Genomic DNA, 14,596 nt, shown 5'->3' on the forward strand with positions numbered 1-14,596 from the left:
CAGTAACCCCATCTAGAGATAACAAGACCCTGGACAAGGTGCTCTATAGCATGCTCTGAATAGGAATGGCAATATCTGCATAACCTGGTCATCTTTGTAGTGCGCTCTGTAAAGTTCAGTTGTCCTGGGTGGCATTATTGTACATGAGTCTAGTTGAATGGTGAAACTGCATTACATTGCTGAATTGACTGATAAGAGTAGAGAACTCTGTCTTTGCCAAATTGAGTTAGACATATTTTTCGATAATTTAGGCCAAATCATCTACCAGGCAGTCTGAGATGCTGCAACTGTGGAGTTGTCAGCCTGAAAGGAGAAGCAGAGCTGTGTGTCATTGTTATACCAGTTGAAGGAAAAAATATGTACCTGAAAAATAAGTCCCAGTAATACTGTGTATATTGAGAAGAGAAGAGGTCCTTAGACTGAACCCTGGGGTACTCCGTGCACAGATTTATGTGACTTAGATACTACTTGTCTCCAAGATACCCCAAATCAACACAATATGGTCAAATTTAATATGGACACCCTTTTCTAATTAATGGGTTAGGCAATTCTAATAACTTTAGTGAAAACATTTACATTTTATAGAACTGTGTACTTTATTCCAACAGTTTGAGGTGGGCCTTTTCTGCTCCAAAATGGCAATCCCACTGTGCAACTGGGATGATAAAACAAATGGTTTACTATGTCTGATGTGGATAAACGTGACTGGCCTGTAAGTAACCCCAGACCTGGACCTTTACTGAAAAACGACGGAATGAATTTGAAACAGCCAACTTTAATGTCTGACCTCATTGATGCTCTTTTGTCTTGTTGAACATTTAATTTCAAAAGTGTGGCGAAAAGCATTAATCCATCCCTTTCGCTGCTAAAACAGCTTTACACTCCTCTGGGAAGGTTTTCTACAAGATGTTGGAACATGGGGATGTGGAGACTTGTTCCCATTTAGACATAAGAGCATCTGAGAGGTCAGACTCTGTTGTTGAGCTATGTGGCTTGCCTCACAGTCGGCGTTAAAATTCATTCCAAAGGTGTTCAGTGGGTGTCAGGTCTAGACTTTGTGCAAGCCAGTCATGTTCATCCACAGAAAACTATTTTTATACAGACCACACTTTGTGCACAGGAAATTACAAAGAGCCCTGTTGCAAGTAAGTTGAAAGCACATACTTTCATAGCAATAACACGGTACAAAGATTTGTCCTTGTAACTTCGATTAATATATTTCGCCATGTAGCAGCATGTAATAGCACATGTACCTGCTGGGTCCCATCACTGACTAGGACTGGTTTTAAGGATATCAACACAAGCATTTTTAGCAAGACAAAAAATGCAAGTACAACCATGTTGACTTATGGTCCTACATACATTTGAATTAAAACTGCTTATGCTCAGCGTTAGAAATGGCCCAGGGTTGGGTAAGCTCATCCTTGGGTGGGATGGCCCCATGTGGAGGTGATCTTGATCCTGGCATCCGTTGGGTTGCCATGTTAATGTGAGATTATACACAGAATGGGTCTCCCTCTCTTTGCCCTGCTCCTTCCTTTTCAATGCTCTGACAGAGAACAGACATTAATCATAGCACACTGAGAGACTGTGTGTGTGTGTGTGTGTGAGTGTTGACATATGTTTGTTCTGTATGAGGGGCACTAGGAAATTTGGAAGGAAGAAACACTAGGAGATAACAAAATGGGAGGGAAAAATTAAAGCGAGAATGTCTCTGTGTGTGTGTGTCTGTGTGTGAAACAGAGAGAGAGAGAAAAGAGAGAGAGAAAGCGAAAGACAGCATATCGGACATGAAATCCATTTCTCCAGCTGTCTCTTTATCACAATGATCCTTTAATACAGATACAAACATGACATTAGATATTTGTGAGCATATGTGCAAATCACACACGTACTGGTTTTTATTTTGTGTGGGGACATTCAGTAGACATAATGTTTTTTTAGTGTACAAACTCTATTTTCTACCCCCTTACCCATAAACCTACAACTCACACAAAACTTTCTGCAATTCTAGATTTTTAAAACTCTTCATTCTGTATAATTCATTCCCCTTGTTTCCTCAAGGGGAAAAAATGTCCCCACAAGGTCAAAATTTACTGGTATTACTATCCTTGTGAGGACATTTGGTCCCCATAATGTACACTCTAAAAAACGTTGGGTTATTTTTTAACCCAAATGCTGGGTTCAGCCCGTTGGGTTATTTTATTGGGTTATTTTTGGGTTATTTTTATTTTATTTTTTTTCTGTAACTAAGCTGCTGGGTCATTTTTAATGCTGGGTTATTTTTTACCACCCAGCTGTTGGGTTGAGCCTGTCTCCGCCGAAACAACCCAGCTGCTGGTGATGCAGGTGATCGGTAGTTTTTCTGTAACTAAGCTGCTGGGTCATTTTTAACGCTGTTTTTTTTTTTTTTTTTCCAACCAACCGTTGGGTTGAGCCTGTCTCAGACGAAACAACCCAGCTGCTGGTGATGCAGATGATGGGTAGTTTTTCTGTAACTAAATTGCTGGGTTATTTTTTAATACCCAACTCGTGGGATAAGCCTGTCTCTGACAAAACATCCCAGCTGCTGAGTCAGAGCGTGGGCTTTTTGAGTCCTCTACAGAAGAGAGCGGTTCTCAGCACTGCCGATTTGTTGCACTTCTTCAGCAAAACAAATGTTTGTATACATTTTATTTCACTTATAAAGTATTTTCTGTGGTGTAAATTGTTGTACACAATTAAATTAAACTCAGTACTATAACAAATAAAATGTATTTATTTTATGCAAGGCAAAAGGTGTTTCCATCATACAAAGTGACTGCTGCTGACTGACATCTCGACCTTATGTTGCATTGTGTAAAATATACAATTTACAGCACAGTAAAGATGTTATAAATGAAATAAGATGTATACAAACCTTTGTTTCGCTGAAACACCAAATCGGTGGTGCTGAGAACCACTCTTTCCTGTAGAGGACTCAAAGAGTCCACGCTCTGACTGTAACTCAGCAGCTAGGAAGTTTTGTCAGAGACAGGCTTAACCCAGCAGTTGGGTATTAAAAAATAACCCAGCAACTTAGTTACAGAAAAACTACCCATCACCTGGGTAAAAACATTAAAAATGACCCAATGAAATTACCCAGCAAGCTGAACCCAGCATTTGGGTTTAAAAAAATAACCCAGCACCCGGGTAAAAATATTAAAAACAATCTAATAAACAATAAACAACCCAATAAAATGACCCAACAGGCTGAACCCAGCATTTGGGTGAAAAAAATAGCCCAGCATTTTTTAGAGTGTATATACTGTCTTCTACCCTGAAACTATAGTTATAATATAATATAATACTTGCAGAAACTCATATACATTTTAAAATATGGGGATGGTTTTTTTTACTATCCTTGTTTTCTTGAATTAATAATGTAACATGTGCTATTGTTTTAAGTCAGACTGTCGAGTTAAAATAAAAAAGACCATTAGTTAAATAACTTGTAAAAGAAAACAAATGTAATCTTCAAGTTGAGTTCACTATGTGAAACAAATTGGCTTGTTTTTATACTAAGATGTCGATGTTGTCTACTTAGCTGCTTACATTTTTAACACTTTACAATAAGATTCTGTTTGTTAACATTAGTTAGCTACCAATTAACAATACATTTACAGCATTTATTATTCTTAATTTCCAAATATACTACATTTTAACTAATTAACTAACATGTACAAACAATAAACAATACATTTATTACAATATTTATTAATCTTTGTTTGTTAGTTAATAAAATAGTCGTTCATTGCTTGTTCATGTTAAATTACACTGCATTAACTAATGTTAACAAACACAACTTGTGATTTTATAATGCATTAGTAAATGCTGAAATTAACTTTAACTAAGTTTAATAAATGCTGTAGAAGTATTGTTCATCCTTAGTTCATGTTAACTAATGTTAACTAATGAACCTTATTGTAAACTGTTACCTTAATATTATTGTATTGTGATAAAAAAAAAAAGTGCAATAAACTGGATTGTTTTAACCCAATGTTGGGTCAAATATGGAAATATGGAATTAAAAATTGTATTGAAAAATTTAATCCAACTGTTGGGTTAGTCCATATTTTGGACATGGACATACTTTTTGTACTAATATATTTTTTTAATATTTGTTAATTATATTTATCATATAATTATTGTTTTATTGTTTGTATATATTGTTTTATTAATTAACACTAACCTAAATTAACACATGCTGTAAATATGTTTAACGTTAGCTCATGATAAATATTGTTAAAGACTTATATCTTACTGTAAAATGTTACTATATTTTCATTAGGATTTGTTTTGTTTTAAGATTTTCATCAAGATTTAATTTAATATTTTTAACCTGTTTTTATGTGCTTGCAGGGACATCTGACTCACACACACACATATACACACATACGCACACACAAACACAGAGGTTGAATAGATCCTGCTTTCACAGTCTAGCAATTAACATATATTATTGTCCGAAGATCAAATAGAAAATTCTAATTAATTTGATCAGGACAAATTCATTGGCTCATACAATAGAGCGACCAATTTACAAAGCAACACCACATCACATTAGAGCACACACACACACAGGCATAGTAGAAGAGATGATAATCTATAAATAGCCAGGGCACAGTACGGCTCTCCAGGATTGGGTAGATTACAGCTGGACTGCTGCGTCTAGCCGTCTTTTTGTGTACATACAGAATTAACCATCCCCCTTTCTCCATCTCTCTCTCTGCCCAAATTTCCTCTTGTGCCTCCCTCCCCCACCTTTCTTTCTCCTTTGCCCCCTTTCTCTTACTCTCTTCTACTTTCACTCTCATTCTCTTTCTTTTTGAAGACTAACATACTCATCACTGAACAATTCTGAAATTCCCAAGCCCCTCCATCTCTCTCTGGCTGAACTCAAGAAAAAACGGATTGACCCTCCCTCTTTTATACTCATTCTGCATCACTGAGCTTATGACAAATACACAGAGAAACAGCCCCGTGCATGTATAATACATGAGAAAGAGGGAAAAGCAAAGATAAAGACATCACCTCATGGTAATTAAACGAATATGCAGGTCAGGATGGAAAGAAGGAAAGAAAAAAGCAGACTGATGGAGATAGAGTGGGCGGCAGTGATCTCCAGATAACAAAGCCACTCCTCCTGTGTGTGTTTTTGCCACCAAGACAGAGGGAGGGACCAGAATGAACAGAATGACAGGAGAGAGAGAGAGAGCGCTTTCAAGTTTTGAGAGCCTCGCAGGAATATCCTGTGGCGATATCGCATGATTTTCCAGTACTGCGGTAATGAGTGTTTGTGCGAGTTGGGTTCAGTGGTCAGGGCAAAAAGAGAGAGAGAGAGAGACATCTGTACTGCATTGTGGGAGCTGTTTGAGCCCTCTAGTGATACGGGGCGAGAGAATCCCATCCGCGCAGCAGCGCACAGTTGCGGCAATAACAATGAAAACCTGTATGGCACATACACACACACAAATACACTCAAAAACAGAAAGAAAAATCTACTTTTTGCATTTACAGTTCAATGCAGATTATGACTTTGAACTGTTTTCTACTACAGACGCACCTAAATAAAGTGCTTACGCATTTTCAACCCTATTATAAGTGGATAAGATGATTATTACACCTATAATTTGTGATTATAGCTACATCAGTGTCATAATAAGTGCTCATTTCTGACACATTGACTCGTAGGCTAAGAGGTAAGACACCCTGACTGCACAGAGAGAGAGAGAGAGAGAGAATGAGAGAGGGAGAGAGAGAGAAAGAGAGGGAGGGAGGGAGCAGCATGAGTGGAGAGAATCAGCAGCCAGAAAAGAGAAAGGAGAGAGAGGAGGAGAGAATGTATGGTGAAAGGCTAGCGCTTCCTTGCTTGTATCCAGGGCCTTTGTGAATAAACCATGGGATGTATCGGCTCTCGAACCCTCAGTAAGACCCTCTTCTTTTCTTCTACTTTCCGGCAGGGTGCACGTGAGCAGGTGTATTAAGTGCGAGGGGTAATTACAGCGCCGGGAAGGGGGTTGCTGGTGTGTGGCTGGCGATTTTCGCTGCACGTTTGGGATGTGTGAAACGAATTTGGCTGGTGGAGGGAAACGCTGAGTTAAACGTCTGAGCTGTCACATTGTGCGTTCGCTGGCGTGTGCGGGCACGCGTGTGTGTGCGTTTGAGTGTGTGTGTGTGTGTGTGGATTCCAACCCACATCTCTTGATTTATGCTACTGCATGGTGTCTGTGTGTGGGAGGCAGAGATGATGGAGCGATGAAATGCAGTGATAGAGCTTGTTTACGGCGATTACGAAGGGCGAAAATTTCTGTTGTCGGATGCTCTTGTGGTATCGTGTTGCACGTTGAAATGGGCTGGAAAGTGAGAGGGAGAGATAGCAAACATGCTGAATTTCATTGCAGTGAGAGGGAGATGGAGAGAGGGATGGATGGAGGGAGGGGTGATACATGCAGGAGAACTGAGGGAAATGTGTGTGAGGGAGAGGAGGGAATCAGGTTGGGACCATCCTGAATCCAACACTTGACGAATAAGTACAAATTATCAGTCCTAGCTGGATCAGTGGTACGTTAATGAAAGAGTTTACTCAGAAATTAAAATTCTGTTAGCACTTACTTACCATCAAGGAAGGATTTTGAGAAATGCCTCAGTGTTTTGTTTCGTCCATCCAGTGAAAGTGTTTGGTTGCCAGCATTCGTCGAATTATCTTCTTTTGTGTTCTGTAAAAGAAAGAAAGTCAGCTTTAGAGTGGCATGGGAGTGAGTAAATAATGACAGATTTCATTTTGGGATGAGTTTTCCTTTTAAATGCACCTTCAAGTCAAATGTAGTCTGATTTACACAAAAATAAAATACTTAAAAATGCTATAGGCCATTTCTGAGGAGATTGTTTGGTAAATGTAGATTTGATATCAACAGAATCATTTACTTTCCACTTTTACTACAGTCTGCAATAAATATACTTTAAAACCAGATCTTTAACAGCATTGATTTGGTGTCTTTTCCTAAAAGGTTTGTGGTATCAGATTCTATATTCTATTGGTCTATTCTATATTCCATTGGAAAATGGTTCAACATTAGCCATCGTATTTTGTTGTCCAAGAAATCCATTTGGAAATATACATCATTTTAGTGTCTGTCTATCTATCTATCTATCTATCTATCTATCTATCTATCTATCTATCTATCTGTCTGTCTGTCTTAGTGCTGTCAAATCGATTAATCGTGATTAATCGCATCCAAAAAATAAAACTTTGTGTTTACATAACATATGTGCGTATATATATATACACACACATGTACATATTTAACAACTAAATGTAATATTTATTTATATTTACATATATACAATATAAATCATACATAAATATGAATTAGTGATTAATCGCGATTAATCGTTTCCAAAATAAAAATTCTGTTTACATAATATGTGTGTATTGTGTATATTTATTATGTATATATAAAGACACACACATACAGTACATATTTTGAAAATATTTACATAAATTTACATGTATATTTTATATATAATATATAAATATAACAAATGTATACATGCATGTGTGTGTATTTATATATATACAATAAACATACACAGTACACACATATATATTATGTACACAAAAACGTTTATTTTGGATGCGATTAATCACGATTAATCACTGCCCAGCACTACTATTAATACATATATACTGTAGATGTAAATATTTATTAAAAACATACATGTACGTTTGTCTATTTATACATACATATAATATACACAGCACACACACATATATTATGTAAACACAAAATTTATTTTGGATGCGATTAATCGTGATTAATCAATTTTATAGCACTAATCTATCTATCTATCTATCTATCTATCTATCTATCTATCTATCTATCTATCTATTACAGGTTATATTTCGAGAAAAAATTACAAAATAATGTAATATGTACAGTTTTGGAGGATACTTATTACTGTTTTTTAAGTAATGAACTGAATATTAATAATATTGTATAATATTTAATTTGTAATACTTAAGAATATTATATCATATGAATAATATTTTATTATATGGACCACAAAACCAGTCTTACGTAGCACGGGTATATTTGTAGCAATAGCCAAAAATAAATAGTTTGGGTCAAAATTATTGTTTTTTCTTTTATGCCAAAAATCAGTAGGATAGTAAGTAACAATCATGTTCCATTAAGATATTTTGTTAGTTTCTTACCGTAAATATATCAAAACTTAATTTCTGATTAGTAATATGCATCGCTAAGAGCTTTATTTGGACAACTTTAAAGGCAGTTTTCTCAATATTTAGATTTTTATGCACCCTCAGATTCCAGATTTTCAAATAGTTGTATTTTGTCCAAATACTGTCTTATTCTAACAAACCATACATCAATGGAAAGCTTATTTATTCAGTTTCAAAAAGCAGACCCTTATTACTGGTTTTGTGGTCCAGGGTTACATATTAATTATTAATGATAGTGATGAATAATATTCAGTAAAATCAAAAGTAACATGTTTCTTATTAGGTGATGATGAATAGCTACCTGAGTCTTATTGATGAAGTTATGGTTGGGAAACACTATTCTACCCACTTTCCTGTATTTGGACATGCTGTAGTTTAAGTTTCAGATGCATTGTATCATGAGAAGTGGTGCAGAACAAGCTGACTTTGGCCCAGAACAGTCACGCACACGTTCAACGTCAGCACTACAGTACACTAAACATCAGACGTAGAAACTGTGTCAAACTTCTCTTGCTGGGCCACCTGCCTCACATCCACACGGAGAGGAGGAAAGAGAGCGAGAGAGAGAGAGAGAGAGAGAGGCAGGGGGAGGAACGGAAGAGAGGAGGGAGGAAAAGGGAGGAGGGTTTTGATAAATAGTGTTTATAACACAGCGCAGCACTAAAATGGAGGTCAACACGCTGTGCGGGATCGGTACACATTCTGTTTTGAGGTACATAATCAAGCGCCGGAATCAATTCAGCCGAACTACTTATGACATACTGTGAACCTCATTTCAATATGTGGTTCGGTACTACGAGATTAAAATGCCAGTTCCACAAACATAACTGTGTGTGTATACTTCTGGTGGGTCATCTGATATGTCATCTGTTTTATTTGTGTGTTTGTTTGAATATATGCTGTAGGGGAGACTTTGCAATTTCATTTCACTCTGTATCGTACAGAATCAAACAACAAATTATAAAAACCTTTTAGAAATTGCACACAAAGTCAATGTCTCTCCTGGCAAGTGCTCACTTAAACAGTCGGTTATGTCTTGAATGAAAACAGTAGGGACAAAAATGGATGTGCACCGGTATATTAGACCCATGCGTTCTGTCTTAGGCTACGTTTTGAAAACGCTGCAGACCTTGTTTTAGTTTGAAATTCTGGGGTTCGTTTCAGTGTAAATGGACCCACATTCACTCTGCGTATCCTTGACGAACACGTAAACAATAACATCATAACAGTCAATTTTATTATGGTTACGTCTCATAAAATTAAAACATCCTTGATGACATATGCAGCCTGAATGGTCATGTGACATGTGTTTTCGGTTGTCTATTGTAGACAGAGATCGTTTCTGAAATGCAGTGAAAATGTCAGTGTAGACGAGGATCTCTTTCATTTTAAAACACTGTTTTCAAATGAAAACGCACTGGTGTAAACAGGGCCCTAACCAATAGAGCACCAGTACAACAATCCTGAGATTTTATGTTTATATTTCAATAATTTAACGACACGTTTATATGATTCAGGGTTCTCTGATGGTGGCTTACAGACACATGACATACAGGTCAAGAAATAAAATATTTAGTTGAAAAAAAAAAGGTTTTTTTTTTTTTTTTTTATGATTTAATACTACAGTGTACTTCAAAACCACAAGGTTTCAAAAATTGTTTAATCAAAATAAAACCCTGTATTTCTTAATAAAAGATAGTCTCAATAGGATTTTTGAGAAAAAATAATTAAACTTATTTTTTATTTTATTTTATTTTATTTTATTTTAGTTTAGTTTAGTTTAGTTTAGTTTAGGATATTAAGTCAAGATCATGTTCCATGAAGAAATTTAATACATTTGCTACCGTAAATATATCAAAACTTTATTTTGGATTAGAAATATGCATTGCTAAGAATTTCATTTGGGCAACTTGGTTGCGATTTTCTCAAAATTTTGATTTTTCTGCACCCTCAGATTCTTCAGATCTCGGCCAAATATTCCTATCCTATCCTAACAAACCATACATCAGATGATGTAGAAATATCTATTTTAAAACAATTACCTTTATGACTGGTTTTGTGGTCCAGGGTCACATATTAAAATTTATTAAACTGGATGTAGAGTCATACATGTTAGAAGTCATACATGATACATGAAAAAAAGAAAGCTTATTTGTTTTTTAATTACCAAATTCTGAAACATAACTTTTAAACAAGTTAGTTATTTTTATGTTTTTATTTCAGATATCAAAAATAAAAACAAAGAAGTAAATTAAAAACAATAGACAAAGACAAAGTAAGTAAAGAGTGTTTTTTAACGGGGGTTTCCCTGGTACAATTCGCATTCCAGAGGCAAAAAAACATGGACAAGAAAAACAACTCATGGGAATAGGTTTAAAGGAGCCCAATTCCATGGGAAAACCACAGAATTGGCAACACTGTAAAACTGCATGCAAATCTGGTACTAGATATAGATAGATAGATAGATAGATAGACAGATAGATAGATAGATTGACTTTAGTGACAACACAGTAAAATCGGACAACAAAGTCAACAGAATGTGTGGTTCTTCATATACTATTATTGAGTAAAATATTATATGAGACATCCTCATCTGCATCTGAGTGTGTGTAAGATTCTGGATGTTTACCACTTTCTCTGTCCAGCTCTGTAGCCCAATATCGATCAGTGAAAGCGAAGCCATGTGATATGAAGCCAGTGGACGTCACAAAGCCTGGACACACAGCCATCCTGCTGAGATCACTGTAGTAGATGTTTCAAAACAAACAAGCAAATACAGCTTAGCACTGCGATAATGCAAATAACGCTTCGCTGTGTTGTTGCAATAACAGATTTGGTGCAGAAATGTGTGGGCTTATGAACTGCCTTGAAAAGAAATGCAATTCTTTTTTTTCTTTTTTTTGCATCCATTATCACAATCTCACCACAAAGGTTTAAAAACAACATCCACTATTCATCATAGTACCAATAAATTAGGTTTTCATGCATTTATGAGTCATGTGCTAAAAAAAAACATTGTCCTCGGAGCTTATTGATTTCATCTGATTCATTTAATAGCACAGCAGCCTTTCAAACATGTAATTATCCTTATAATAGAGAGCAATAACTTTTCATTACTTTGAAAGCTTGTTTGATGGGTTTTTTGCATTATTTTCTGCATCATCTCTGGCTCTAGTTTATTGTTATGTCTAAAGGTATGTCTGGTTTGTTCTCCTTTAAAGTGTTTTGGCATCAAATAAGTATGTTTGCTTATACTTTCTCCAAATATCTGCTAAATAATTCTGCACATCCTCAGTTGTGACCCAGATGTCAGCCCGTGAGGCTGGAATCACACTGGAGAGACGCTTTATAAAACAACCGAATCAGGCTGAAAAACACATTCATCCCTCTGTGAAATAACTCGCTCTGATACCCAAAATCTTTTAGTCAAAAGCCATTTAGGTTAGTGCCAAAAAGTGAGATCGCATTACATAGTGAAACCGCATTGCATACTACACGTGAATCAAAGATATTTAATTTTTTCCCCCCTTAATCAAAGGCATGGGAATTCTTCTCGTTTTGCAGGATTTAAAGGGGAAAATTAATACAAATTCGGTAACACTTTACAATAAGGTTCATTAGTCAACATTAGCTAACTGAATCAGTTAGTTAATCAACTAAGAATGAACAATACTTCTATAGCATTGATTAATCTTAGTTAATAGCAATTTCAGCATTTAATGCATTATTAAAATCAAAAGTTGTGTTTGTTAACATTAGTTAATGCACTGTGAACTGACATGAACAAGCAATGAATGACTGTATTTTTATTAACTAACATTAACAAAGATTAAAAACTAGCATAATAAATGAATTGTTCATTGTTCATTCATGTTAGTTAATACATTAACTAATGTTAACAAATGACACCTTACTGCAAAGTGTTAAAAATTCCATTGTTAAGTATATGATAGCTCACCCAAAAACTGAAAAATTGTCATAATTTACTCACCCCTCACTTGTTCCAAACTACAGGAGCTTCTTTCTTCTGTTGAACACAAAAGAAAATATTTTGAAAAATGTGGGTAACCAAACAGTTGATGGTAGCCACTGACTTCCATAATATTCCATTATACAGGAAAAAAGTCAATTATGGTCAAAAGTAAATGGTGACAGAATTTTCCCTTTAACTATAAGGACAATTTTCACAATTCTGGATAAAGTGAGAATCACAGAGAAACCACTGAATAAAACATAAAAAGGTAATTGCGATATTTTATCTCATAATTCTGACTTTTTCTCGCAATTGTGACATATAAACTTGCAATTGTGATATAACCTCACAATTCTGAGAAATGAAACTCACCGTCAGTCACAAATCAAAGACTTTTTTTTTCAGGATTGTGAGTTTATTTCTCGCAATTCTCACTTTATTGCGAGTTATTATAGATATAGATAGATATAAACTCCCAATTCTGACAACTGTCTTCTTCCCACCTCAAAAAAAGTCAGAGTTGCGAGACACAAACTTGCAATTCTGACTTTATATCACGCAATTCTGAGAACAGAAAATCAGATTGTGACTTTATATCCCACAATTCTGAGGGAAAAAGTCAAAAATGTAAGATAAAAAAAATCACAATTACCTTTTTTTATTGTTTATGCAGTGGCAAAAACGGGATTCCAAACGATTCTCCACAATTCTGAACTAAGCAAAATACCAAATAACAATACCTGACAAAATATTAATTGCTGCAGTCGATTCAGAAAATTTGTTTGAATGATTCAATGACTCACTCAGGAATACTTCACTTGTTTAATTACTGAATGAATCAGCATTTTTGAACAAACTAACAAATACATGCAATGTTTTAATCAACAAACTTTATATGAAGCGCCAATTTGAAGAGCCACTTACTTTCAGAAATGATTTGCTGTATTTTTTATCGCTACCGTAGACATCAGTGTTTCTATCAGAGCTATAAATGGATGAAAAGACTGTTTGTGAAGCTGTTTCATACCTAAACATGATATGCTTTGTCTGTGTCAGCAGCAGTATGAACACAGATTTGAATGTTCCGCTATGACTTTATCAAAACATCGTTTTTGAATCGATCGCGATCTTTTAACGATTAATTGGCAGTTCTAGACAAAAGAAATTATTTCGTTTTTAAATGAGCAGCAATTAATATTTTGCCAGGTATTGGTATTTGGTATTTTACTTAGTTCAGAATTGTGGAGAATCGTTTGGAAGCCCATTTTCGCCACTGCATAAACAATACAAAAAAGGTAATTGTGACTTGACAATTTTTGGAGTTTCTTCTTAGCCTATTCTCTGTAGTTTGACGGATCCGTCTATTATCATCATCAAACTCATCCATGCAAAAACAGTGACATACATAAATACACAACTTTGGATGTAACTTGCAATTTTATGTTTCAACCACAGATGATATCACAGTGATAGTGAGGCTAACATTTAGTAGTAGTACATTAGTGAAGTTCAAATCATTTTACCGACTCGGATCTATGAGTTCAGCAAAATGAACAAATCTTTTTTCGAGTCATTTCGTTAATTTTAGCAAAATATAATTAAAATGTTACATGTTACCTCCCTAATACATCTACTGCTTACACAAACGTTGATCACACTACAAACAAGACAAAACTATAATGCTATAAGAAACAGAAAAGATTAATTTATTGTTTACCTGGGTCTTTAGTCTATGATTAGCTCACCTCACATCTTATCTGACAAGTGTTTGAGTCGTTCGTTCATCACGTGACAGCCCCATAAGATGAACGAACGACTCCAAAAACCCAAAAAAGACTCGAAACAGGTGAACTAATTCCAGTACAGAACCTAATAGGATGTTACGCATGCACGACTGAACGAATCACTCCCCGAGACGACTCGTTCATCCCGAGTCACATTAAAGATTCATTCAAAATGAATCGTTCAAAAACAACCCATCACTACTGCACATATGAACATGAAATCTCATTTGCAACCTATTTTAATTCAGTAATGTGGAGTTCAACAAGATATAGCCAGAAGTAATGGGTGGGACTTGGTTTTAATTATTGGGAATTGATTCAGAATCAATTCAGAGTCAAAATGAGGTTTTGATAAAGCACTTTACCTATAGGTTAAATGGATAATTCAGGCAAAAATAAAAATTCTGTCATCACCTTCTTGTCATTCCACACCGGTATGAGTTTCTTTCTTCTGTGGAACACCAAATAAGATATTATAAACAAACTGTGGCCCATTGATCTTTATTCTATGGGCAAACAGTAAAAAGTATGTCAGCAGAAGTATGTTAGACATAAAGGTTCAGAACAACATTAGAG

General features: G+C 35.4%; 1 protein-coding gene across 1 annotated transcript in view; it reads left to right on the forward strand.

Moving 5' to 3' along the window:
• Positions 1–5,847: 5,847 nt before the first annotated feature.
• The window catches only part of fam131bb (family with sequence similarity 131 member Bb), a 56,859-nt gene continuing 48,110 nt past the window's right edge, over positions 5,848–14,596 (forward strand). The window contains 1 exon segment of the mRNA XM_051132109.1: positions 5,848–5,946. Coding sequence (XP_050988066.1) covers positions 5,919–5,946 — 28 coding nt within the window. The 5' untranslated portion in view covers positions 5,848–5,918.

The sequence above is a fragment of the Labeo rohita genome, chromosome 16 (assembly GCF_022985175.1).
Source record: "Labeo rohita strain BAU-BD-2019 chromosome 16, IGBB_LRoh.1.0, whole genome shotgun sequence".
Taxonomy (NCBI): Eukaryota; Metazoa; Chordata; class Actinopteri; order Cypriniformes; family Cyprinidae; genus Labeo; species Labeo rohita.